General features: G+C 38.0%; 2 protein-coding genes across 10 annotated transcripts; one reads left to right on the top strand and one right to left on the bottom strand.

Annotated features, from left to right (window-relative positions):
* Positions 1-7: 7 nt before the first annotated feature.
* EIF2AK2 (eukaryotic translation initiation factor 2 alpha kinase 2) lies at positions 8-21,099 on the top strand. 4 transcript variants are annotated; one of them, XM_039389456.1, is made up of 16 exons: positions 8-62; positions 901-1,027; positions 4,546-4,660; positions 5,751-5,914; positions 6,717-6,819; positions 8,480-8,553; positions 9,502-9,586; positions 10,050-10,084; positions 10,263-10,397; positions 10,822-10,941; positions 12,197-12,304; positions 13,973-14,165; positions 16,044-16,169; positions 16,739-16,834; positions 19,457-19,519; positions 19,601-19,720. In XM_039389456.1, exons 2-16 carry the CDS (start codon positions 924-926, stop codon positions 19,718-19,720), a joined length of 1,641 nt encoding a protein of 546 aa, XP_039245390.1. In that variant the 5' UTR covers positions 8-62; positions 901-923. The 4 variants fall into 4 exon arrangements, with proteins under 4 accessions (XP_039245390.1, XP_027590990.1, XP_039245391.1 ...); XM_027735189.2 differs by lacking the exon at positions 8-62 and adding an exon at positions 286-367; XM_039389457.1 differs by lacking the exon at positions 8-62 and having other exon boundaries at positions 384-1,027; positions 19,601-21,099.
* GPATCH11 (G-patch domain containing 11) lies at positions 18,932-27,669 on the bottom strand. 6 transcript variants are annotated; one of them, XM_039389460.1, is made up of 9 exons: positions 27,406-27,669; positions 27,083-27,309; positions 26,164-26,205; positions 25,964-26,084; positions 25,152-25,242; positions 23,870-23,974; positions 23,065-23,146; positions 22,412-22,497; positions 18,932-20,888 (listed from the first exon to the last, which is right to left on the bottom strand). In XM_039389460.1, exons 1-8 carry the CDS (start codon positions 27,450-27,452, stop codon positions 22,442-22,444), a joined length of 771 nt encoding a protein of 256 aa, XP_039245394.1. In that variant the 5' UTR covers positions 27,453-27,669; the 3' UTR covers positions 18,932-20,888; positions 22,412-22,441. The 6 variants fall into 6 exon arrangements, with proteins under 6 accessions (XP_039245394.1, XP_027590993.1, XP_027590994.1 ...); XM_027735192.2 differs by having other exon boundaries at positions 18,932-19,960; XM_027735193.2 differs by having other exon boundaries at positions 18,932-19,933.
* Between the last annotated feature and the right edge of the window lie 134 nt (positions 27,670-27,803).

The raw sequence follows: 27,803 nt of genomic DNA, 5'->3' as shown, positions 1-27,803 counted from the left end.
GGTTGCTGCAGCAGAAAAAGGCAGCAGCTAGTCGGGGAAGAAGGCCGGCGGGTCCTAGCACGGTGAGTGACACATCTTTGCGAAGCAGCTCGCTCTCCTTGCTGCCCTCGTTCCCCGGTGGCTCAGGAGCGCCGGGCAGAGCGAAGCCGGCGGAGGCTCCGCTCCGTGAGGCGGGGGCAGAGCGCGGCTTCCCGCGGCCTCGGGAAGGAGCCGCCCCGCTCCTTGCGGGACTCGCCCGCCCTTTCGGTTTCGCTTCCACCAGAGCGGGCGGTGCTGCGGGAAACGAAACTTCGTGCGGCGCCAGGCTGGGCTGCACCGCTCCGGCTGCTGGAGCTGCGGGTCCTGGAGCTTCTGCTGCGGCTCGCAGGTAAACGGCGGGGAGGGCGGGCAGGGGATCCGGCGGGTCCCACCGAGCGGGGCTGCCTGCACCCCGGCGGGAGCGGCGCTGGCCCGAGGCGCTCGGCGGGCGGGAGCCAGAGTTCAGCTTTGGACGGTGAGGCTGAGCCTGCCCGTCATCGCGGTTTGAAGAGGTATGTTCAAGTGCCTCTAGGCTCCCCTCTCAAGGAAGCGATTCTAATTCTGGAGAAACGTAACTGATTATTCTACCCCCACAGAATTCAGTGAATGTTTCTGTCTTTTCCTGTCAAGATATCTGCGAAGAAATCTTCTCTAATCACTAAGTTCTCCGCTCTGCTTTCTAAAATTGTTATTCCAAGCAATGACTCTTCAAAAACTGTGGCAGATTAACCATTTGAATTAGACATTCGAATTAATTTTCTATGAACTTTGTTACTGGCACCAGTTTTCTATTTTACATCACAGCAGTGATCTACCAGGAGTAGGGGCTGTCTCTATTCTATGCCTAGAGACACAGACAAATCTTTGATTGTTACTTTGCAGAATCTATTTGAGATTGCGCCAAAATGGATCTTGAATGTATGGAGAAGATCAACCATTACTGTCAAATAAATAAACTTAAACTGCTTTATGACACTGCTGTGGAGACCGGCCCACCTCATGATCCTGAGTAAGTTCACTATGCATGTCAATAACCAGAGGGGCTCTTCCTGTGATGAACAAACTGGACAAAGGTTGCAGTCATAATAGTTAATTTGCTGAAAGAATATATGCAGCAAGAGAGCTGATTGAAACCATAAATTGAGTGGTAGATGCATGGGGAGGACTTTGTGTGGTAGAGTTTGGGAAGAAAACTGATTTCAAAGATGATAGCTCTTTTTCGTAAAGCAACAACAATGCACTTGTTACTAGTAATTATATTTTGAGTATGTTATGCATCTGCCATAAAATCTCTCAGGAGGTGGGTTGGGCTGCAGCATGTAGTTCAGTTTATGATCTATGCTAATTTAAGTACTTTGATTTCTCTTTAGTTTTACAAAGCGTTGTTGATGCCTAACCATAAAGGTTGAGTGTATATTAATTGATTGTGTATCAATGTGTTTAATGTGTAGTTTATTTTTGAACATCTGTTCAGGAAAGAGAACAGAAAAGAAAAGGGTCTTTTACCTAAGAAGTTTTGTTTTCCCTTTAAGAGACAATTACAGGTGATGGAACATATTTTATTTTTTAACACAGATATAGTGTTTTGCTATTTTTTTGCTTGCCAAATATCATAGATACTCAAAATCTATAGTGTTTCCTTGTGTGATTTCTTCTTTTTTTTTTGCTAGTTTGCATGAAGACAAGCCTTATGCTAATAACTGATATGTGTCTTTTAATGTCTTGCATGTTGTAGACACCCAGCACTGTTTACATAGACTTATTCTTAGACCTGACTGTAGTCCCAGAATAAATTAAAGAGTATTATCTGTGTCTCAAATGTTAATCAGTTATCTTAATTTTTTTCCCCATGTGGCTCATGTAACTCAAAAAGTAACCCTTATTGCAGTAATGGCCACAGCTTTGGTCACAGAGCTACATTTTTGTGCTTCAAAAGTCACAGCACGTGACTGACAGAATTTATACACATTCCAAATCTGTGCTTTTTCATATTTTTCTGTGTGCTCTGCTACATTCACAAATACAGCTCAGCCCACTGTGTGACAGTGGTATCTAGGAAAATCCTAGATAACCTGGCCTATTCCAAGGATACAGTGTAAAGTGTCTGGCTACAGTGATGCCTGGTGTAAACCTCCTTCAGTGCCCTGGTGATGCTCTTTCCCAGTGCTCTGCCTGCTAATGGGACACACAGGCCACTGCTGGTACTGAGCTGGCTCCCTAACTCTTTTGTGCTGTGTTTTATCTCATGCAGTTGTTTGAGACATGGTGCTGAAATAGCTGGTGCTGTAGCTGCTTCCAGTACAATGTCTGACAGGGTCAGTGCCGAACACAGTTTAAGAAGGTTGAGAGAACCCAGGATGGCCCAGTCCTGACTGGCTGCAATCTTTCTTGGGCTGGGAATGCAGTGTGTGTAAAACTAAGCCAGTCCTGCCTAAACCTAGCAAATCTGAGAATTGCTTATTATCTCAGGGTTCATGGTGAATAATTGTGACTGTACATTTGGAACCAAGTCATGTAACATTCATTCAGCTAATCCTCAACTCAGCTAATTAACTCGTTGGTCATTGACTGCACATTTCTTCAGGATACTTAAACAAAAGGGTGAATTTTGGATGCAATATAATAACTGAATGTGTGTAGTATTCAACATTTAGGTATGGGTTGACTAACAAACCCTTTCCTAAAGAATCTTTCTTTCATGTGTTTGTTTGTTCATTTGTTTGTTTGCTGTTTCCTATGTGTAGAGTATGTGGCACACTATCACGTGCCTTGTCCTACTGTTTACCTCCTTAAGGTTTCTTGTTAAGCCTTGTTTACACAATGAGTGCAAGCACTATTCTGCATCTGCATTTCTTTCCACGCAAACATTTCGTTAAAGGGAAATGGAGAATTAAATTTGGGAATAATGGAATAAGTGAATTCCTAAAGTCATTCCAATATTTGAGACAAGTTATCCCACGGAGAAGCTTATGGTGTTATACCTGGACTGTTTTGTTGTGTGAATCCATCTTGTTGGCTGTGAGCATCTATATGTTCCACTGCACTGACTTACCCTGAGGCTCTAACGGTCACTTTAACTTGTTGCAAGTTTGTGCTGCTGCCAAAGGCAGAAATCTGGTTGTTTTATCCTCTGTTGCCTTTTGTGCAAAGGCAGTAGCAGAAACATTAGGGAATTTGCAGCTGCAGGACAGGTTGGATCCGGATAAGGACTGATTTATCTGAATCCAACCATTTCTTATTAGGGCACTGTGGGGGATTGACCTCAGGCAGCAGCAAAACTCCCAGCCAGCCACTCACTCACTTCCCCCCAGTGGGACAGGGAGGAGAATCAGAAAGCTGAGAGGGAGAAAAACTTGTGGATTGAGACAGTTTAACAGATGAAGCAGAGCTATATATGTGACCAAAGCAAAATAAGGAATTTGCTTACTGCTTCCCATCAGTGGGCAGATGTTTAGCTCTTTCCATGTAAGTGGGGCATCATGCCCAATGGTTACTTGGGAAGGTAAACACTATAACCTCAAATGTTGCCTCTTCCTCCATCTCCAAGCTTTTCTTGCTGAATGTGATGCCATATGGCATGTAATATCCATCTGGTCAGCTGCCTTGGTTGTGTCTTTTCCCAGCTTCTCACACATCCCCCCCACTTACTGGAAGGCCAGAGTGGGGAAAAAAGAAAAAGATCTGGTGCTGTGCAAACACTGTTCAGCAATAGGTAAAACACTGTTATCAACCTTGTTTTAGTCCTATATCCACAACATACCACCATTCCGGCTGCTCTGAAGAAAGTTAACTCCATCCCAGCCAGATCCACTATAATTAGTCCTGAGCTGCATCAGACCCCCATTTTGACTCATGGAGTTGCTGTATGGGAAGCAGCACGTGCACAGTTGTGCGATGGAGGGATGGAGCAGGAAGGGATCAGGAGCTGAGTGTGGAGGGGCATGACTGGGTGGTGGTTTTTTTTGTTTTGTTGTTGTTGTTGGTTGGTTGGTTTTTTGTTTTGTTTTTCTTTGGTTTGTTTGCATTTTTTTTTGCTTGTTTGTTGTTCGTGGCTGGCTTTAAATTCATCTCTTGCAAAGCACCAGACACAGTTTTTGCACTTACTAAGTAGTGTACATTACAGAGTATTAAAAGTGAATGCAATGTCACATCTGGTTTCATGAAATCAAGATTAGCTAATCTTTCCTCTCTGTATAGTTTTGCAGTGCTGAGATGTGTCCTGGTGTTAGGGCCTCACAACTTTTCTTGTAAAAATACTGACCTCATGCACTCTCTTGCTTTTAAAAATTTAAATAATTTTGCTTTTAAAAAGCAGCTAAGCAGTTAAACGTGCTGTTAGAACTAATAAAGTACATGCATTTGTGACTAGGGGGGAAACACTTTAATATATTTATACTAAAGAATTATGATAACCAGGAGTTGGATATAAAAAACCCACAGAAATAGTTCAATACCTCACAGTATATTATTGTAGATAATAAAACCAAAGTTTAATCTGAGAGGGTTATTAAGTTTCCTTCATTGCAGGTTCACAATTGTGGTCAAACTAAATGATGTGGAATATGGTACAGGCACTGGTAAAAGTAAGAAAGAAGCAAAAAGAATAGCAGCAAAAAAAACGTGGGAAATGATTGAGAAACAGGTGAGTAAATAACAGGAGTAAGTTTTGGGGTTTTTTTTTGCTAGTAAAGGTTTCAGATGAATGTCTCAAAGCAGACTATCAATAAAATGTCATTTTTTTCTTTAATTCGGAAAAGTTTCCAATTACTTAAGTTATCTTTGTTCTGTCTTAGCACTTTTCTACCTTTTACCACTGAATTATTTTTCTTATTATTCTACTACAGGGTTGATATGTAGTATTGTGAGTGTTTCCTCCTCTGTTGTTATAAGAGGATGAGGAAATGCCTTTGTTAAGCTGCCTTGGTGTATCCAGAGGGGACAGTGGTCCTTTTTCATCTAGACAACTGTTCAGTAATTCAATGTCCTCAACACATTTACAGGGCATTGCCCAGTATGTCTGTTGCCACTTCACTAATGAAATTGCTTCCTTTCACTTGCTCTGATTGATCCTTATTTCCTTGTCATTATATTCTTTACGTTTTAACTGGTTATATATTCTATCCTTGATTAGGTTGAGGTTTGAATTTTGCTCCCCAATGTTCTGCCAAGTGTTTTGTGATAGCCATTCTTTTCTTTTTGACTCTGAATGCTTCTTAGCACTTTTTGAGAGAAATCTTTCCTTACCTGTTTACATATGGTTTTTATTGTGTCACCATCATTACTTTAACACAACTGCAGCATGTTTGCTAATATATTAATGATGCTGCTTAATCATGAGACAGCTGAAAAGTCCTGCTTTCTCCTCTTGTGCATGCACAGGAGCATTGGCAACCTTTGCTAAATGGTAGCATCAGCAGCATCCTGATGCTATCCCTTCTTCACAGCTCATACCCTGTCTTTTCCTAAAAGAAGTGGGATGAGACATGGTGAGAGGTGGTTAAAGACATAGGTGTAGTACTTACAAAACTGGATTTACATGTCTTTCAAAAAGTAATATTTTAGGGTTAGGATGTTTGTCCTTGGCCACAAGGGACTCCATGAATGCCAACCTGGGATTTCTTACGAGTATTTTGAAAAGCTGAGAAACCTCGCAGCTATATTAGATCTTGGGCATTGTTTATCTTAATGTATTTATTAAGCTTAAGTGTTTAAGTTACCTATTTTGTTTGCAGAATCCTTCAAGTATGGGTGCTGTAGAATCAGCAACAACTCAAACAATCTCATCACCTGAACCAGACAGAAACTATGTCAGTCTAATGAATACTTTTGGACAAAGGACACGGCTAAAAGTTGATTATTCTGAAAGAACTTGTATTGGAGATGCCCATGCTCCCATGTAAGATTTACTTTGTCTTCCTACTTCCTTCTAAGACTTTGTTGTATTTACTAATGCTATCAGTAGTTGTCTTCAGCCATGTTAGATGAATCTTTAGAAATACAAATTCAGAGCTGGTCTGGAGAGAATCCAGTGGAGGGCCATTAGGGTGGTTAAGGGGTTGGAGGATACACCATAGGAGAAGAGGCTAAGAGGACCGAGTTTGTTTAGCTGGGAGAAGAGATTGCATGATGATAAAATGGTAGTCAGTGCTGAAAATCATAAATTTTCTTGGTTGTAGCTCTGGCAACTTTGTGAACCTCTGGGTGTGTGTCTTGGAGACTTCTAGGAATCAAGTGCCAAGGAGCCTGTTTGTGTCTCTTTGTGTATGTATTGCAGTCAGTGAGTTGTAGAAATGTTCCAGTTAATGACAGGTGCAGGATGATAAAGAATATCTACATACTTTAAGTCTCTTGATAATATCTGCTGGAAAATTTGTCCTCTCTTATCCTGCAAAATCAACCATTTTAAAACCTAAACTGCAGATAATTTGTGACAGAGAGTGTGTATGATATATTGCTTTGAGAAGCTCAGCCTTAAAAAGTGCTAAATAGTCACTCTCTAAAAGTGAGTTATCTTAAAGGCACATCAAATTAATTGTCTACCATTATTACTTAGACTAAATGTATATTGGGAATACTGTCCTGAAGATGTATATTTCAGATTGCCATTTTATGATGTCAATTGACTATAGTGTTTAAAATCATTAAATTAAGACTTGCCATATAGGATATAAGACTTGATTCCCTTTTGTATTTGACAGATTTTCTTGTAGCTGTACAATTAGTGGTCAGGTGTATGGAAGGGGCACTGGACGTACTGTAGCTGCTGCAAAACAAGCTGCTGCAAAACAAGCATTTGAGAAGGTAAATAAGAAAGGCTCTCTAACAGTATCTTTGAACAGATATCCTCATCGTATTTAAAAGCATGTTCCATGGATTCCACTAAAGAGGGAAACCACCTATATTTTGGTGTGTTGTCTGGGCTGCAGGATTCTGTTGGTAGAATTTGTTGTGTTTATCTATTCAATTGCTGGATTAAAAAAAATCTAGCAGTTGATATCTCTCTGTATTTCAGAATATGGTCTCGTATGTTGTCATTCAAGGATCCATACATATTAAAAATTTCTAAATCCTGACTAATATAACGGTTGTCTTCTGTGTGAAGTGCTGTTGAACTGTCTGGCTATGAACATAAGTCTCTTACTGCCTTCTATTGGATCACAAATCTATTGTGAAATGTGAGAAAAGCAAAAGCAGGAATCAGAATCAACAGGATTTGCCTTCTGTAGTGTTCCAAGGCAGAGTGTAGCGAATCAACTGCTGACATCATCCTCTGGAGAGCAGAGCTGTTGTCTTCATGCTGGCAATTGTTATTTCCACATGTGCAAAAAATTTATCAGAATTCCCATACTGATTCAAACCCACTTCTGAAATGCACAGAATATATGAACTAACTTAAATGAAGTGTAGTTTAACTTGAAGGATGGCAGTGTGGGGGAGGGAAAAAATCTTTTTAAAGCACTTTTTAAATTATTTGGCAGTTATTGTGAATTTTCAATGCTTCTTCTATTGTTGTTTTTAAGTTAACCATGTAATTAATGGCCTGTTATATTTCTAGGATTCTTTCTTAATATTTCCATGTGTTGCAAGCTCATGGACCTTTGCATTTTCATCAAAGTCTGAAATTTACTACCTCAAGCAGAACTCCTGTACCAATTAGTGTAAATTTGGGATGGGTTGCTTTGGTTTGGTTTTAATTTTTATTAATTCTTAGTGATGTCTGTGTAACAAACAAAGTGTAACTGGCAAAAAGTAGTAAAAGTCCAATATTCCCAAATTAAAAAAATGGGGTTTGTTTGTTGGCTATCATTGAAACATAAAGCCTGTGTTTTTGTTTCCATGATACCATGATGGAAAAACATGAAACAAAAAAAAAATGGTTTGTTTACTTTTCGTCAGGTTATGGTCTGTATCAATTGTAGGTGTTGCTTTTAATGTTACTTTTATGCTCTTAGGACATGGGTGGAGGAGGAAGCGAAAGAACCTCTAATAAGTGTTTGGGATATTTTTTTTGTTTTGTAGTCAACCTCAATTTAGTTTTACAGATTTTGCAGTGTTTTCATGCTGAAGACATTGAATGTCAATTTGTGCTCAGATTTTCAGTTCTGCTGATTACATTTATCAAAGCCTATGTATATCACATAGGCATGTGCATATGCAACAAACAATGAAAACATTTGCTTTTCATCTTTTACTCTTGCCCTGGTTTTAGACAGAATCCAGACTCTACTTCTGTAAATGTGTCTGTATAGTATGATCACTGTGACAGGGCCCAGTGTTTCCTTTCTCTGGGTGGAAATTGGGTAGATGCCTTTCTTCTTCACGGCTTTGAATGTTCAGTGCCGTTAAAAACTTCCACTAAGAACCTTGTAATCTTCCCTCTCCGCTCTCTGAATGGCAACTTTTGCATTAGGGATTTGCTTATGTGATTTTGTTAGACATTTTTGGCTTTTCTTTTTTTCAGATGGAAACTGAAAAATCTAATGGCAATTCAATACTTAGTAATTCCTCTCAAGTGCCAACTCAGTCTGATTCGAAGTAAGTTGGGTTCACTGCTGATGTGATAACAAAATGTATTTACTAATCATCTTAGACGATTGTGTGATCTAATTCCAAATAAAATATGTCATAGTTTGTTTTATTGCAGTATAAAGCCATTTAATTTGAATTTATATTCCTTCAACTGCAGAGCAAAATTTGTTGTACTCATGCAATTTTATTTGAGTCCATATGGGTGAGCTTATAATAATTTTAGAGCTTTCTGATATATTTATATTTTGCCATGAGTAGTTCTTTCAGAATAATTTTTACTATGATGTAAATGTATTAACCTACCTCATTCAGTAGCATTATTTCATACCGTTTTGACACTCATTTTCCAATTGTGACACAATTGTGAACTCAGTATAATTCAATTTCAGTACTTTCCTGTGCTCCATATTCTTTCTTCTCTCCCTTTTTTAGTTGCTTTTTTTTTTTTTAATCTTAATTTCCACCAAAGGGAAAAATTTGCTTAGCGAGAGAAAATGAACGTACATAAAGTTTCATTTGTGATTTGGGAACCTTAGGTCAAGCCTTTTGTGTCCAGTGGTTTGGCTGTAGTGCTACTACCCCTTCTTTTATGTTCTTTGTACATATCTGATTGCTTTATAGTTGCACAATGTTAGAGGTGGCTGTACTACCTTGAAATAAATATCTGTATTTAACCTATTTAAGGATATAATAGAATATAACTTATGGATATTTAGATGTCATAGAATCATATAATATAGAAATATAGGAGTATATTACAAAGTGGTGTTACTTTAGTAGGTTTCCAGCAGGAAGTTTGGTAGTTTAAATCAGTCATGATTGTTATGTAATACTTTCTTACGTTTCGCTTTTAAAAAACTATGTAAATGTTGGTACTACTTCTTTTCTTGTGGCAGTTTTATTTATGATTGTGTTACTTTCACCTAAAAATAGTCCACTTTTTTTTCAATAAAGCAGTATTTCCTTTGAAGACTCAGCCCCAATGTTGGTAGAGAAAATGAAAGACATGGCAGTACGTGAAAAGCTTTCACCTTCTCAGGTATAGTATGAAAATGGTCTTCCTCCTAATTACATTTTAGACCATGAATAGGGCAAGCTTCTTGTCAGAATGTAACGTCAGTTTGTTCTTTTATCCTTTAATCACTAGAAAACACATGTGCATTTTTCCAAAAAATATTCAGTACATTCTTACTGTTAACCATTAGTCATTTGCTTCTGTACTGTGGACTCAGTTCATGTATTGTTGAAGAAATGGGCAGTACTCCCAAGAAAGAGGATCAAACTAAGCTCAGTTTTTTCTGTGGGAACAATGATAAAAGTTATGCATAGCATATGTGAAAAAGTTAAAGCTGAGATATGGCTTCATTCTTATTACATTGTTTACCTAAGGTATGAACATATTTATAGGCAATTCCTAGATACATTCTCAGACATGTTTTAAGCCAACTGTAGTGAAAATATTCAGGTTATCTCAGTTAGGCTTTTTTCTCTTTTCCATGTAGAGAAATGCACAGAGTTCTGCCCTGAAGTCCAAAAGGTATGTGTTTATTTCTAGGTACGTGTTTATTGCTATCTCCTGTAAGCTATATTGCAAATCACTTTAGTGTTTCTGTATCTAGTAAAGAAATGTCAGTATTGGGAGGTACATTTCTTTTCTTGTCACATGTTAGAAAAATGGCTCATTATAAATAATTTTGCTTTTATCCTTTTTACAGAAAATTGGCAGCTAATTTTCCTAATGTAAGAAAAGAGGAAGAGAACAAAAATATGTCAGATTCAGATGAAAGTCTGCCAGATGTGGACACGAATACCAGAAAAGGGAATGGAAATCCACACACCGTTGATAAAACGTAAGAAGGATTTGGTTTTTTAATAATATTTGTATGGCAATTACAGTATGTAAGGATCTAGATTTGTTCTTTTATTTATGACACAAGGAGGGAAAATACTGCTGTAAAAAGAACTTTCAAAGAAAATTGGTGTTTGATTTTTTTTTTTTCCCTCCTGGAAATTTTGAAACTGGCGTGCAATGCTACTTAATGCTCATGGCCAAACGTCATTTGTATGAAGATGTGAGAGGGTAATTACCCAACATACTTGCAAGGGTCAGTTTCCCTTGTTTGTTTAATCTTCCAGACTATGATTTAGACCTATAGATTTGTCAAGTGATTCCTGTAGAATGATACATCCTGTAGATGTCTTGTATCTGTCAGGATTATTTTTATATCCTGTAAATTTAATATTAAACATAATTGTGCTTTTTTTTTTTTTAAGATTTCTTGATAATTTTAAAAATATAGAGCCTATTGGTGAAGGTGGTTTTGGGAATGTTTTCAAGGCAACATCAAAGTACGATAAGACAACCTATGCAATCAAACGAGTTGAATTCACAAAGTACGTACTGTATATTTACTTCTGCTTTTTATTTTAGGACAACCTTAATCAATATTTTAATACTTTATTTTCTCCCTTTAACAATCCTAGGAGCATTTAAGCAATTTTCATTATTAATTGTCTATTCTTTCTGGAAAACTGTTTTCTTTATTTCTAAGTGATGCTGAAAATGGCATACAACTTTGTTAATTTTTGCATGTACTGGGATAATTCTGCTGGAGCTGTAAAACTGTAGAGTGGTTAAGTTCTACTTTCCCTGAACACACTAGTGCTCTGGTTGTTAATACTGAAAATGTGTTTGAAGAAAACTTGCTGGTTAGTAAAACATTGAAAACAGCACTGTTACTTTTGATATGTTACATGGAAAATTTACACATTGGTAATGCATAACAACTACAATTAGGGAAAATAGAGAAAAATCCAAGTAATAAGTTTTGTGGTTTGTAGTTGGAAAATGTTTTATATACTATCCATGTAGTCATTATTCTCACATTGTGTTACTTGTTCTTTATAAATCTCAACAGAGAATGACGATCTTAATTTTTTAAGGTAATTATTTGTAACTAGTATCAAGTGGAATATTTTATCAGCAGCTGAAAAAATTAATCTCTTTTAGGCAATCCATTGAAAAAAATTTCAGGTTGATGGAGATACTTGTCCTTAAATTGTGTGATGTGTACACTTCCCTTCAGATTCTTGTGTTCTTTGCAAATATATGTTATTTAATTGGTATTTCAATCCTGAGAACTATACTAAAAACGTTCAACTGATTCTTCAAGTGACGACTGCTGGTCTGCTTATGAGTTTGAACTTGCTTCACTAGGTAATGTTACAACAACTACTGCAGGGCTAATTTAGTAATAGTTCTTCATGAGTATTTATACTGACTTCTCTCTATACAGACAAACTTCACAGAGGTAAAAACAAAACATGGTTGTTTGCTATATTGTGTTTGGTGACCTAATGTTATGCATTGCAACTATCTGCTTTTTTTGAGTGGAGATTTAATTTCTAATACAGTGAAAACATTTTTGCACTTTGAATAACTGAGCAGATGAAAGAAAACCCACTGAATTTCTCGCTGATTTTGAACTTTGAACCTTTGTGAAGGCAAATAATATGCTTTGTTTCTAAATTAATGTAAAACTGTCTGCATACTGCTACTTGATATTGTGTCTTTTATTTAACTTACTATTGCATTGTATTAGAGAAATGCCTTTTTTTTTTTTTTAATTCCTTCCTCTCCTCGTAATAGGAATGTAAGGCGTGAAGCAGAAGGACTTGCAAGACTTACACATGAAAACATAGTGCGGTATCATTGCAGCTGGAAAGGGTACGACCATATAACAAGTCGAGATGCAAGGTAACAACAAAATAGTAGTTTGAACTCACAAACTTGTTTGTCATAGTGAATTTTATGTTGTAAAATGAAAGGCTGATGATTGGTTACCAGTTATTGTACAAGTATAAATGCATACACATGCTTATATACCTACTGCTAGGAAAAAAGGCACAGTACTTTCCAGCAGCAGGCTGTATAAAATTAAGTATATTTATACCTTCTTTTAATTGATTAATAAGATACATTATATAATGTTATATTTCTCTTCTCTCTTAACATATGGAACTTAGTGAATATATAGAGGAGAGTATAGAATGCAGAACTCAAAATTTGGGGCAAGAATTAACAACAGAAGCTAAAAGACTGTTTGACAGCTGGCTGCCTAATTCCCAATCAGAAGCTTCCTTTTTTTAATAAGTACTGGTCAGCCAATAGCTCTTATAGATTTAATTATTTCTCTTAAGTTAGCATTTTAGCCATGATGCCTGTAACAGTTTTGGTTGTTTAGAACAGAAATACAGAATGAAATGCTCTTTAATTTAGAGGTAGTCTTTCAACACTAAGACTTCTGGGAAGACTGTGGTGAGAGTTTTACTTGTAAGTTAGACTATTAACTTTACAAAGCTTCTGTGGGAAGTTTTTTTTCACTAGCTGTAAATTCATACCCTTCAGATGTGTTGCCATATTTACCTGGAGCCATAAAATATTAATGCATTCAAAATTATGATTGGCATAATATCTCTCCAGTGTGCTCAGTAAATGAGAAATAAAAGGGAGGAAAAAAGTCTCATGTCAAAACCCAATCATTAATATGTTGGAGCCTCGATGTCATGTATGTATTTTACATTGAACGGTTATTGCGTCAAAGACAGAAGAAAGTAGTACTCAGAGCTGAGGTCCCAGCCTGGAATTAGTACCCTGACCTCAAGGCTACAGAGTCCCGAGCCACCTAATGTTTGTTCTTTCAGTGCCTCAGGCAGCTATATTCCACGGTACTCAGACCACACAGTGCACATATGAAGAAGTGGTGCCTGCTCCTCTTCATATTGTCCTTCCCCTTACCAGCTCCAGTCTATCCCATGGGCTGATAGTGAGGGAACTCTTTTGGAAAGTGTGAGGCTGTCAGGGGGTGAATATCTTTCATCTAGACTTCCAGCTCTCGGAAGGGTTTCTCTAGCAGTCTGATGTCAAAGATGGTCCCGGCACTACGTTCTTGACAGGACAGAGTTGGAAAGAATGTGATCATTCTGGGTCGGGGAGAAAGGCTGGCTGATGCTGTGTTTGTTGTGTGGAATAGAGAATATCTGCCAGGGACTTGCAGCAGTTCCTACACGCCAAGATGGGAGCCAAGGACAGTGCTATTTCTTCCTATATAAGACATGCCTCTAGGTATGAGTGAAATAGAACTTGGGCACTCTGAAAACTTTCAGTGTGAACTAGGAAGCAAGCAAAACATTAGGAGTATTCCAGGGATAGGTAGGAACTGAGCAGGGATTCTTTGGTTTGCAGTCCTATTTATTTATATCTAATCCATATTGGTCTAGGGTCTTTTTTAAAATTAAAGGACTTGCAGATTTTGTTGTGGGGAACTCTAAAAATAATTAAAGAAGAGGAATCTGAAGATCACTGATGACTTAGCAACAATTGTATCTTGCCAATTTTAATATGGTATGTAATTTTCTTTTGAAGCCTGAATCCAGACAAAACAACTCGCTGTCTTTTCATCCAAATGGAATTCTGTGAAAAAGGGACCTTGGAAAAGTGGATTGGAGAGAATAGAGAAGACCAAAACTATCATGAAATGGCACAAAACAAATTTTTACAAATAATGAAAGGAGTGGAATATATTCATTCTGAAAAGTTAATTCATCGAGACCTCAAGGTAAGTAGGATAGGTAATTAAAAAAACAAACAAACCTGAAAAAAGAAGATACTACTTATTGGAATTTTAAATGTTAAATGTTAAATTGTTATAGTCTTTGTTCACTCTGTTATGTACCCTAGCAGTGTGCCTCTTCAGATATCGCTAGTGATTAATTCTTTTTCAGCAACTGGCTGAACCTCAGCCAAATCAAAAGGTAAACTGGAGGATCTTGGAATGCAATAGTTCAAAAAATCAGTAGTCCTCAGTTAACAGGCTCTTTCAGTGTGTTACTGGGTCACAAGACTGCCTATGGGAAAAAGAAAAGTTGAGTCTAGGAAGTTTGCTCTTGCCATTTTGAAAGGGACAGGTTTATCTGTGCTGTGCTCGATAACAACATACTCTAGTTGCTTTTGTCCATGTATGCATATAAATATTTAAATGCTACAGTTCTGGATAGAATTTCATTCTCTACGTGTGCATCCTCATAAGATGATTTTATTCCAATATAAAGATTATAATGGACAAAGCCTTCAGGGCTTTAATATGGCATATCCCAGAATCAAAGCTGCAGGATAGGTTCAAGCTGATATTTGTGCCTGGTAGGACATAATTTGTGCCTGGTAGGAACAGAGCCTTTAAACAGTGTAGCCAGGTATAGGTACTGTATTAAATATGTGTGGGCATGGTTGGACTTGAACAGAACAACTGCACTGGGCATTCTTCACACAAAGATTTCTTCCTGTTGAATATTAAGTATCTCCTGGCCTTACGGTCCACTGGAGCCTCTTTGAGTAAAAGATAGCATGAGGCTATTTGGTTTTGTTTTAAAAACATTCCAAAGTGTAGTTTCTTGATCTTCTTTGGGAAACTTTGTTGAAACATATACAGTTCTATTTTTAGTTGTTTATCACTTTGTGTTCTGGTTTAGGCTGGGATGGAGTTAATATTTTTTCAGTAGGTGGTACAGTGCTGTGTTCTGGAATCAGGATGAGAATAATGTTGATAACCTAGCCAGAACAAGTGACCCAAACTGCCCAACAGGATATTCCACACCATAGAATGTCATGCCAAGTATATAAACTGGGGGAGGTGGAAGAAGGGCCGATCTGGGTTTGTGGAAAGGGTCTGGCATCAGTCAACAGATAGTGAGCAATTGCATTGTGCATCACTTGTTTTTCCTTGTTTTATTTTGGCTTTGTATCCTATTACTATCATTATTATTATTCACTATTATTACTATTATATTTTACTTTTGTTTCCATAATTAAACTGTTCTTAACACAGTCTAAAAGCTTTACTTTTGATTCTCTCCCTCATTCCACTGTGGGCATGGGGAGTGAGTGAGCAGCTGCGTGGTGCTTAGTTGCCAACTGGGTGTAAGCCATGACGCTTTGTCAAATTTAAAAAAGGGAAGTTCAATGGAAATGTAAAAGTGATACTCCGAGACACCTGTAGTAAGCCTTAACTCTGCAGTTGACTTAGTACAGATGATCCTGCTGTGCCTAGGAGAAACCCTGATTTGAGCGGAATTCCACTAGTGAGCCTAAACACTTTTCCAAGTGTATCAAATCCCAGGGCTAGGACTGAAGACTGAAAAGCACTTCTGGATATAAAATGTTATATGCATGATGTGTTTGAAGAGCATTAAATGATACTTATGACTGAGCTAGTAGAAAAAAGGGTGCAGGTACTCCAGAATATACTACTTGAAATTTAGTATGTGGTTTTGAAACTTAATTTAACTTTTTTCTGTTTCCCACCCCATCAGTTTCTTAATGCTGTTTTCTGTGAACAGTTATCAAATTTTATGGGGAACACTTCTGTGGCTGATTATGCTTGATGATAAACCTTGCTCATATGGTGTTGTTTGTTTTTTTTTAATATTAATATATATAGCCTCCGAATATATTCATATCACATGATGATAAAATAAAAATAGGTGACTTTGGTCTTGTGACTCCTGTGGCATATGAGACTCTGACTAAGAACATAGGAACAAAATCATATATGGCACCAGAACAGGTAATTATCCTGCTATATTAGTGTCTCTGTAATTAGATTTGAACTATAAAGTCAGCACTGGATGTTCTAAATCCTAATCTCAGTATTAAAGCAAGTTGCCTAAAGTTCCGTGGTATGACTGTATATGAGGATAACTGTATTCTGGAGAAAGCTGTCTGCCAGTGTGGTAGTGGTTTTTTCTCTGGGCTAACCTACAGTCTGACACTGCATGCTGTAAGGAATGCTTTTGCAGAACCAGGCTGCCAGGCATACGTACTTAAATTTTAATTTAGGACCTCTGTTAACTGTGGCATTTGAGTCCTTCTACTTGTTTGATTATTTGTCACAGGGCAATATTGGCATGCTTTATCTATATAGGTTTGTAGAAGTAAATTTCTGTGTGTTTAAGGCGATACAATAGTCACTACTTAGGTCTGTGCAGAAAGTGTTAATGACTTATAAGGATATTGAGTAGGGCCAGTCCTGTAGCATTGGGGTGGAAATTTCTGCTGACTTCAAATTTTGCTTTAGGAAGTGCTGCTGTACAGTTGGATTTGATGCTTTTATTGTTCTGGTTCTTATCTTTCTAGTTCGGGGACAGATATGGAAAGGAAGTAGATATTTATGCACTGGGACTAATTTGGTTTGAAATTCTTTCAGCACTTACTAATCATGAGAAAAATGAGGTATGTAATCTTTAAATTTAAAAAAGAACTCTGATATTGTTTTGCCTTGCTGCTGATCACATGTTGATTGCACACTAGAAGGAATCTGTGTATCTAGAGTCTCCATTTACATTTCCCCCCTTAATTCATTTCCATAAGGTCTGTAAGTCCTCACACCTTAGCTGAAATGTCATAACTGAAGAAATATTACAGTTTATTTCTCCTGTGTCCTATTACCTATACATTAAAGCCTGAGCATGCTAAAGATTATTGTCAAGCTAAAAAAATATATTGTTTCTTATAAATCTTTCTGTTTGATCAGAAACTTGAAGCGGATGTTTTCTAATTTTAGAAAATAAAAATTATGAATGGGTGAGTTTTGTCTCTGCCATGCTTGTCTTCACTGCACAGTGGAGTAAGAACAAGGTTTCCACCAAGGCAAAACACTTGCAGTTTTTCAAAATGAAAATGAAAGTGATTTGGAATAAGTAGCTTTAAGTGAAAAAGATGTTACTTCAAAAAGAAACTCGGTGTTACTTAAGCTTTTTTTTAAAAGGTATCTTTTACGCATCTTGAGTTTTCTATTGCTACTTTGTACATTATTATTGTTACAGCTCATATGCACAAACCTAAATGTTTGTAGGACAGTGTTGTAGCTGCTGGGTGTCTTGTCTAAAGTAACAGTGGCCAGAACAAGAAGGCTTTGAACACTGTTAGCCGGATCCTTTTACCAGTATGAGAAAATCATACCAGCGTGTCTTTTCAAGCTGGTTCTATTCAGCCACCTTGCAGTACCTCTTAAGATACTTTGTTCCTGCTCACAGCTGACTGCAAATGCATGCACAGTCCCATGGTATTTCGAGTTGGAAAGGCATTATTTATTATTTCCCTAAGTATCAAAATCTTGAGCACTGTAGGCAGGTATGCGGATGGAAAGTCTAGGATGGTCTTCAGCTGCTCCGTTACCTTAGAAAGGAATTTCACTTAATGGAGCATGATAAACTTTCAGCTGGCAAGTCCTGCTGAAAGAACATCATGTTGATGATTATTTTGTGTTAAGTAACTGGTTCAGCTGATGATCCCCAGCGGGTAGGGTCACAGGCTTAAAGCTACTGCTGAAGAGTAGGGAAAAAGCCTGGAAGTTCATGGGAGCTGTTGTTTTACTATATACTGGTTGTAAGGGCTTGGTACATCAGGGTCATAGGATCCATAAGTCTAGCTAATGATTCAGGATGCATAGCTAAGTGTAAGAACAAAACTGTCATCTTCAGGCAGACATTACACTAGTTAACAACAAATGAATTGAGCAGACTGCTCTTTTTACCCAGGAAGCTACATCATGGCAGAATCACAAAATGGGTAAGGTTGGAAGGGACCATTACAGTTCACCTAGTCCAACCTATCTGCTCAAGCAGGGTCTCCTCCTAGAGCATGTTATTCGGGCTTATGTTCATAATATCTCCAGTGAGGGAGACTCCAGAACCGCTCTGAGTAATCTGTATTGGTGCTTGGTCATCTGCACAGTAAAGAAATTCTTTCCTCATGTTCATGTGGAATTTCCTGTGCATCAGTTTCTGCCTGCTGCCTCTTGTCCTATTGCTCAGCACCACCGAGAAGAAACCGGTTCCATTCTCTTGACACCCTCCCTTTAGATACTTATAGACAGGTCAGCACTCAGCCTGTACCAGTGTCTGGGGTTATTCCTCCCAGGCACAGAACCCTGAATTTGCCTTTGTTGAATTTTAGAAGGTTCTTCCTTGCCCATCTCTCCAACATGTCAAGGTCCTTCTGAAGGGCTGCACAGCCCTCGAGGGTATTGGCCACTCCCTCCAGCTTTGTGTCATCAGTGACCTTGCCGAGGAGACATCTGCCCCTCCATCCCACTCACTGACGAACAAGTTAAACGATACTGGACCCAGTATCCACTTTCGGGGGACTAGTCCCTGTAGTCCCCCAACTAGACCCTCTGCCACTGTGCACTATACTGTGGAATCTGCTGTTTAGCCAGTTGTCAATCCACCTCACCATCCACTCGTCCCGCCTGCAATTCCCGAGCTGGCCTCTGAAGATGTTGTGAGAGACAGTGTCGTAAAGGAAAAAAAAAAAGTTACCCAAACCTGGTTTCTAAAGCATGTAATTAGAAATCCTCTATATGTTAGCTGCTTTGAACTCCACATAGCATTTTTGGCAGTGACATACTTCAGTTCAGTGTGTGGTACTGAACATGGAAGCACACCTGCTTGGCTTGCAAACAGTAACATCCAAAGTAGGAAATTCAGTTGTCTTGCTTTTTTCTTTTCTTTCAATGTGGTTAGATGATATAAATCCACTACTTTTAAATTAGGGAAAGAAGGATAATGGTTCTGAAATAGAGAGGACTGCTGAAACAAACACATCATTGTAGAGTGCAAAGCTTTTAAGCTTAGAAAGGAACAATAGTTGATGAAAAGTCCATAAAACCAAAACAGTGTACAACTAAATGGAAGAAACTTTCAAACTGTTTACAGTTACGTTTTGAAGACTTACTTTCTTGCAGATTTGTGGTTTCCTAATTACTTCAGTAAACTATATGGGTCATAAGGTAGACATGTAAAATATAATCAAAGAAAGCATACTAAAACTGTTCTCTTTTATGAATTTCAGGTATGGCCTTCTGTTAGAGAAGGTCATTTTCCAAAGAGTTTCACCAACCAATTTCCACCAAAGGTATGGGATTTTAATAAATTATTTTGATTACTTTATTTACTAAAAAAAAAAAAATCTATTGACATTTAAATTTTTTTGCAGGCATCCATAATCAAAAAGATGCTTTCAACAGACCCTTCCAAGAGACCCTCTGCAACTCGAATACTTGATCTTGTTAAGTCTGTTGATAAAGAGAAGTCACTTAAAAATTATACTTGTTAAATGCCCTTTTAAAAGGCTTTCAGACTGTGTTTAAATCCAGCGTTTCATGGATTTATTGAAACTGACAAAATAACAATAGATGTAAGAAGCAACAGCAAGACTTGGGGTATGTCTTTTCCTTGGTGCTTTGCCTTCCTGCCATTGTCGAGTCTGTCAGCTCGAAGGCCACATCACCATTCATGTCCACTGGCTGCAGACCAGGACTGGATACTTCTGCAAGAAATCACTTGCAATTTTTACCTGAAAATACAGGTTGTGGATGAGCTGAACTGTATTCTACAAATAAGTAAAAGAACCTAGTCCTTTTCTGTTAGAAGATTATGTTGATGGGCTTAAGTGCTAACTGGCCTGTGGCAAATCCCTGGATGTGGTGCTGCATCCATTATTCTTTGAGGTTATTTGTTACTTTCCGTGGAAGAAGTGCTGTCTTCTGGTATGTGACTCAAACCTGTCTGATTTTTCAGTGATACTTTTAATAATTACTGGAATGCTCCCATTAAAATTAAGACTAGTTTAGGTAGAAAAGATACTAGGAATAGGCATGGGTTATTCTTCACTGAATTTCAGTACTGTAAGGTGAGCTTTCTTATCTGTTTACATCTGTTGATGACCTAGCACCTTCAGTGCTCTAAAATTTAATAAGATATACTTTTAAAGTAAGCATTTATTAAGAATTTAAATGTTAAATGTTCAGCTTCTAGGAAATCTACTTGAGAAATTCTAAACTTCTGAAAAACTTGGGTTTTGATGGTTTGGTTTGTTTTTATTTTTTTGAAAGGAACACTTAAGGTGCTATTAATATAGCAAAATTCTCCAGAGTTTCCTCAGTAGTAATCATTTGAAGTCCTATGCTGAGAGAGCACTTTTAACATTCCTTCCTACGCTGCTAGGTTTTAATCCCTATTATAATACTGAGGAATGCCTAACCCTTAATTCAGTGTACTGAATACCTCTGGTGGTGCCACTGTCAGCCCCACAAAAGTTAACAGCAGTTTTTCTGTTACTCTTCAGTTATATACTTCAAAGAGTTCAGAGTTGCCTGAACTCAAAGTATTGTGTGTGCAGTGGTGGAGAGCAGAGTGAAAAGACAGGTATGTTAGTCCTTCCAACTGCTTGCCTTGGAGCTGTATCTTGTCAAACTATTCAGTGCTGTAGAGCCAACATAACTCTATAAGGGCAAATGAAGAGAGATTTCTAATCAGAAAAATAGGTGAAGTACTGTATGCCTTTCCTGAAATGTTAAATGGGTTCAAAGTGGGTGATTGCTTAAAAGGAATAATGTAAATGAATGCATGCTAATTTTTATAATCTTGTGCAAATTATTGCTGTTCTACTGTGAATATTTGTTGCTAAATAAGAATCTGAATGTACATACTTTTGTAAGGCCTTAAGCAGTTCTGGGTTTTTTTCTCATTATCATGAATCATACATATAGAATCATAAAATGCTTTGGGTTGGAAGGGACCTTAAAGATCATCCAGTTCCAACCCCGCTGCCCTGGGCAGGCACACCTTTCACTAGACCAGACTGCCTTGAACACTGCCAGGGATGAGGCATCCACAGCTTCTCTGAGCTACTTACTCCAGTGCCTCACCACCCTCACAGTAAAGAATTTCTTCCTAATATCTAACCTAAACCTGCGCACTTCCAGTTTGAAGCCATTCCCTTCCTCATCCTACACGACGTGCCCTTGTAAAAGTCCTTCTCCAGTTCTCTTGTAGGTTCCCCTGGATGGCTGCTGTAAGGTCTTCCCAGAGCCTTCCCATGGGCTAATTAGTATTTCTTTGCAGTGGTCAAGATCTGTGAGAAATTACATCCTCACCTACATATACTACTAGTTACTACCCACTTTCTCTTCTCTTTTACCCACTGAGATATAATTGCCATATATGATTTTACTAGATCTTAAAGGTCTTTTCCAAACTAAACAATTCTATGATTCTATAAAGCTATTCATAATATGAGGGTGCATATGTGACAATCTTTTGTCTGAATATCCTTTACAGTTTTTGGACAGAGCACCAATTATCTTCTTCCTGTTACGTAATATCGAGCTTGTCCCAGTAGTTTTGATACATTTTTCCTCAACAGTATTTGTATACTTCAGCAGTACCTTTTTATTAATGGCTACTTACAGTAGCAACTGCTGTTTCCTAAAAATAAAAGTTCTACTAAAATGTATTTTTATATTAAGAAAATGAAAACACAACATCATGATCTAGTTTTCTTTAGTTATGTAAAATATGCACCTTCACGTACAACAGAATATTGGTTCAAATAACATCACTGTAATATTTCACAAACTTCTTTTTTTCCCACCAAGTTTAAGATAGTAAGCAAAAAGAATCTGATATTTAGTCATATCCATAAAGATGAAAAACCCTGTTTAACACATTATACAACAAGGGGATTTGCCAGTATTTGTTCCCTTACTCAGACTTGAATTTTATTATTGGCTGATCTTGTTCAGTTGGGCGGGGCATAAAAAAAAAGATGTGGAAGGCTTAACCTACCTCTCAATTATGGTAGTTTAATTATAAATACAAAGTTTTAATTCCTATTAAACTGTGCATCAAACAGAAAATGTGAGTTTAACCTGTCAACCTAACTCTTCTTCTGTGTACTTTGGTGTGAATTCTTGAGTATAACACAGCTCCAAACCTTCTAAAAGATATTATGGATTATACATACTTATTTAGGACTCCTTCCTTTAGAAAGGTTTTAGTCATGATCTGCAGCACTGTCTCCGGGACAGTTTGAAGATAAGTCTTCAGAGTCTAAAGGATAAGCAGAGAGAAAGTGAGTAATTCCAGCTCAGAGGAGAAAAAATGATTGCTAGAAATATTTGTAGAATCCATGTAAAACAGATTAAATAGAATTCAAGGTTTACAAGATATTAACTCCCAAATTTGTTTTAAAACAAGGAAAAAAATTCCATCCTCTTTGGTGCAGTGGAAATGTATAGTTTTCTAATTGTTTCAGAAACATAGTATTAAATATCTGAATTTTGTTTTCTCAAAACTAAATTAATACAAATAGAAATTCAAATAAATTTCAATATGGTTGGCTGTGTTTTGGTGTGTACTTTTTTTTTTTTTCTTGTTTCATTTTTTGTAGTTTTTTTTTTTTTGTTTGGTTGGTTTGGTTGTGGGGTTTTTTTGTGCATGTAAACCTAAAAATTGCCTTACAATCAAAATGTACAAAGCTTTATGCAAAACCAGTAGCCTGCAAGATAAATTTGCTATGTAAATTTAAAATACTGCCGTAAGAGAAACACAAGGGATATTATCTACTATTTGAGTTGCATAAGCAAAGCAAAACACAAAAGACTGGCTTACTCTCACCTTCATAGGTTGTTCCACACCAAATGCAATAAAAGTGTTCTTTTCTCAAGTAGGCTGTCAGGATGTGTAGCTTTTCTGATACCTACAGATATATACAGGAATGCAATGATCTGGGGCTCACATGACATACATCAGTTTAAGCTACTGGTTTGCTAAAATAAATTTTTAACCTTTTGCTATTGAAAAGCTACACAACACCATAGCTCAGTAAGACATGAAGTTTTCCAAATCAGTAGAATAGGGCACAGGAATTCATCATCTCTGGAAAATTAATTGTTGTTTGCTGTTGTTTGCTCATCCTTCTTTCCAGCTAAGTAATCTGCACTAAAGAGAGCTACCTAAAAACATTACTTAGCTACCCGATTTCAAGTATACAGTATCTTTTGTGGTTTTTTTCACACCTAATCTCTGACTGTGTAACCTAGTTCTCAAAAATTGTAAATTTCCTGTATCCAAGTTGAGATGATCTGCAAAGCATTTTCAGAAATTACTTGGTGATTCCAAAATTCAATCTCAGACATCAGATGAGGCATCCAAAATTAAAACTCAAAAGCAAGTAACTATGACCTTGCATAGATCAGCCTCAAAACAGATAAGCAATAAATCAGTGGTTTAATGTTTTATATTTTATCATGTAACTGCTATAAGAATCACTGCTTTGAGATTGCAAAGAGGCCCTTCACTACAGCTTGGAAAATGACATGTATACATATATCGTTTATATATATATGTATACATACATACTGTTTAAGGGACTATTAAATTTAATTCTGAATCAAGCCATTAATTTAGTTGCAGAGCTTACACTTAAGTCTGAGCTTGTGCATTCATCTTCCTTGTCTTCCTCATCCTTTTTCTCTTCCTCTTCAGGTTCTATCCAAAACCAAGTCTCTTTGGGAACTTCAATGTCCTTAAATAATGAGGGATTTAAATTGATGTTATCTGCCTTTGTAGGTTTCCTTGTAAGGTGCCAAATAACACCTCACCTTCTAGAAACTGGTTTTAAGTTTTAAAACTTGCATGTATAGTATAACCAAGGATTACTAAAGCTGTAGTGAGAAACTAAGTACAGTAATCCACAAGGAGGATTATTCAATTTTTTTTTAAATGATGAAATGCATGCTAACAACTAGTTCTATTCCATCTGTGTTTGGTATGTGTGAGGCTACATTGCAACATTATCTCCCACCAAGGCTGTGAGCAGACACCCATGTTTATCAGTTAAAGACATGCTGCCCCAAGTTATTTTGTCAAGAGATCACATGGTGCTTCCTAATCCACTTCAGGTAATGTTAAAGGAAGAAGAGTCAACAAAGATTATCTAAGCTTAATTCAGCTGACTTCATCTGAAGCAAACTAAGTAGTATCAAACAATCTCAGCAGAACTTGTGAGGTGGTATTAACCTCTAAAAGGTTAATAGAGCAAAAGAAACCTTGAAGTTTTCAAGTAGCAAAAATTTATAGTAGTTCACTCCTATTACCTGCGTTATTCCTTGCAGGTGGAAGGTACTTAAGTTTTGTGAGGTTTTTTGTTGTTGGTTGCTTGGTTGGATTTTTTGTTTAAGTGCTGCTTTGGTGAATCTGCTAATTCCTTCAATGATGATTCCCATCCTTAGAGACACTAAAGAGCTGCCTGGACATGGTTCTGGACAACCTGCTTTAGGTGACCCTGCTTGATAAGGAGGGTTGGACAAGATTACCTCCAGAGTCCCTTCCCACCATCAACCTTTGTGTGATGGTGTTGCTTCCTCAGTTGAGGCAAACAGTGCCATCATTTAGGATGGCCTGATACTGGATACTGAAAGATATGCAAACAGCTCAGAAGTTACCACAAGAATACAGGAGCAAAAACATGGGTCCTCACATAAGTTACCATTAAGTTGGTGTGCACCTTCAACTATCTTAATGGTGCAAATATACACTTCTTATTTTTTTAAAAGGACTGAAGTGTTGCCAAACATTAAGACTTCAGGCTAGTTACCCCACAATTTTAGACAACTTCCAAGAATTTAATCACTACTTTGTAGCCTGTATCTCTAACCTATAACCCTTCCTTCTAACTCCCCCAAAAACCCCACAGGTCTCACTTTTTGCATATCTAATTGCTGGCAGGCCCTCTGGCTTTTTCGCAGGTCCCCTTCCATCTTACGTTCTTCTTGTTTGTTTTTGAATCTTATTCTGTTAAGAGAAAGCAGAGAGGTAAATAAGCAGGCAGACACACAGTAAGACATGCATTACAGTCCACAGCTGTAAAATAGAAAAAGTAAGATTCTATTCCTACTGATTCTCTCAGACCATGACGACGTATGAGTTAAGAAGACGTTCTGATGTTATTTCTGTGGGAGCACACCTTTATTTCTTCAGAATTATAACTTCAAGATGGTGCTTTTGTGATCGTACTACACTGAACACTGTTTCTTCATCAGGTTTTCATAAGACATAAGTGTTTCACTAAACATCTGCAAATTATACAGCCTTCTCTAGGCTTTCCTTTTCCACATACTACATGCAAATCAGGAGAAAACAAAAACAGTACAACCTTAACAAATTTACCCCGATTTTTAAAACCGTTGTAGCAACATTGCTCAAGATTTTAAATGTAAAATCCAGATAAAGACGGCATGATTCCCCAATTTAAAAAGTTGTGAATGACTTGAGAAAGGTTAGTATGTCTATTATTTGCGTTATTAACAAAAAACTAAATGATGCAGCACATGCTTTTAGCATTGCAGTGTTCATCAACTTTTTGTTTAGAACTGAGAAACAATTACACTGTATTGTAACTCTCACCCTTCATTGAAAACATTCAAAAATAGTAACAATAAAAGAATAAGTAAACTTAGAGCATAAAGAGAATCGTTTTTTAGACATTGCTTGGAATTCAGTTACATGACTTTACCTGAACTGATCTGCAGCTTGTTCATTTGCTTGTTTTTTCATATGGAGTTTTTGTCTATAGTTTTCCAGTTTTTCTTCAGCTTTTCGCTTTTTTAATTCCTCATGACCAAGACCACTTCTGCCTATGTTAGTTCAAAAGATGGATGTAACCAGCTGAGAAGCTCCGATACCCAACTAAGTAAATCAGAAAGCATCACAAACCTGTTTTTATGTTCAGAGGAATAGGTTCAACAATGCCTTCTCCTGTGAGAGAAAAAACAAGTCCATTAAAGAAATTAAGTTTTTCTCAAAGTACGATTTGTGCAGTGTATTCAAGTAGGCAAGTTGCTTTTGCCATGAAATATGTAGATTTTCTTGTGATTTTTTTTGGCTGGAAGTTGAAAAATCACAAATTGATATACATTTAGTGCACTACAAATGACGCAGTTGAACTGGAACTCCCTCTCTTTTTTGGCTTGTCTGCTGGGTTCCTAAATGTTTTCTTCAGGACGTGACCCAACTGAAAGAAAATGGTGTTGATGTGACAGGTATAACATGTCTGTGATGAAGACTGCTTTGTTACACCTTCTGTAGCATTTTCAGTCTAGAATTTCACAACTTGACAATGATGAAGAATAAAAACAATGTCTGGGCCAGTTCGTTTGCAATTGTCTGCTAGAGACCCGGCACAGCAAGTTACTGATGCCTTGTTTTACTGATTTTACTTCATCTATTTAGGCTTCATAAGGGTAGGCCAGTGTGCACAATTTCTTCTGAAGACTCCAACTATAAGTTCCAAGAGAGGGGTTGACATTTTTTGGAACACTATTAGCTTTGCAAAACCATCAAAACATCCTTCAAGCAATTTCTGTAGGCATGCACATATGGAAGTGCATTTATCGAGCTCCAAATACTGCTCTTCCCTCACATCTCTCAATAGCCTGTACTGTTTTTACTTTGCGTTTAGGGTTTCACTCTCGTACTTTGCTCCGTCACAAGACATTCACAGTTCAGTAACGCTAGGGCTCTCTGAGAGGCACTTATTGACCGCGTCTGCAAAGAAAGGTACGGACAGTTGCAGTCCGTAAATGTAAAGGTACAGCTGAATATAGGCACACACTTCAGAGAGCAACAAGCTTACCGCTTTTGCCAAGGGCCTGGCCGCTCCTGTAGCCCATCTTCTGGAGCAAAGCAAAGCCTTTGTTCTCGTTGCCCAACGCGCTTTTCAACACCAAGTCTCGCCTCTCTTTTTCTTCTTCTTTTATACTCTTTTGCCTGTTCTTCTCATTGGCTTCCTTTTGCTTTTCTTCTTTCTGAATAGCTTCCTTTACACGCCTTACCATGGGCAAGCCTGGCCTTACATCCTGTCTGGGAGTTAATAATTCCAGCAAATATTAGAGCTTTTCTTAAAACCATAACCCTAAAATCACTTAAAAGCGGGGAAAAAAAGAGCCAGCTACTTACTTAATAAACGAATCAGACATGTAGTCTTCCTCTTCATCTCCCTCCATGTCGGCACGCCCGCCCTGTGCCGGCCCCTTGCCTGTGGACACCGTCAGTACGCCTTACCGGGCATTTTATTTCCCCACAAGGCAGAGCCCACTCTCGCACGGAGAGGCGCCCACCGCCGCCCCCCGGCCCTGCGGGACAGGAGGGCTGATGCACGAACACAAGTGAACCCGCCGGGCCGCCCCCTCCCAACGCCAGCGCACCCGCGCCCGCCTTCACGCCCTCAGCGCGTTTTCCCGCGCTCCGCTACCGCCGCTCCTGCCCAGGACCCTCCGCCCGCCGCCGGGGCGCCCACAGAGCCGCGGCCGAGGGGCAGCGGAGCCTGCGGCCGCCGAAGGGAACCGAGCACCCGC

Source organism: Pipra filicauda, unplaced genomic scaffold, assembly GCF_003945595.2.
Source record: "Pipra filicauda isolate LSUMZ 115617 unplaced genomic scaffold, ASM394559v2 scaffold72_size3293161_pilon, whole genome shotgun sequence".
Lineage (NCBI taxonomy): Eukaryota > Metazoa > Chordata > Aves > Passeriformes > Pipridae > Pipra > Pipra filicauda.
The sequence above is the reverse complement of the archived record's forward strand: the minus strand, read 5'-3'. Positions and strand labels throughout refer to the sequence as shown.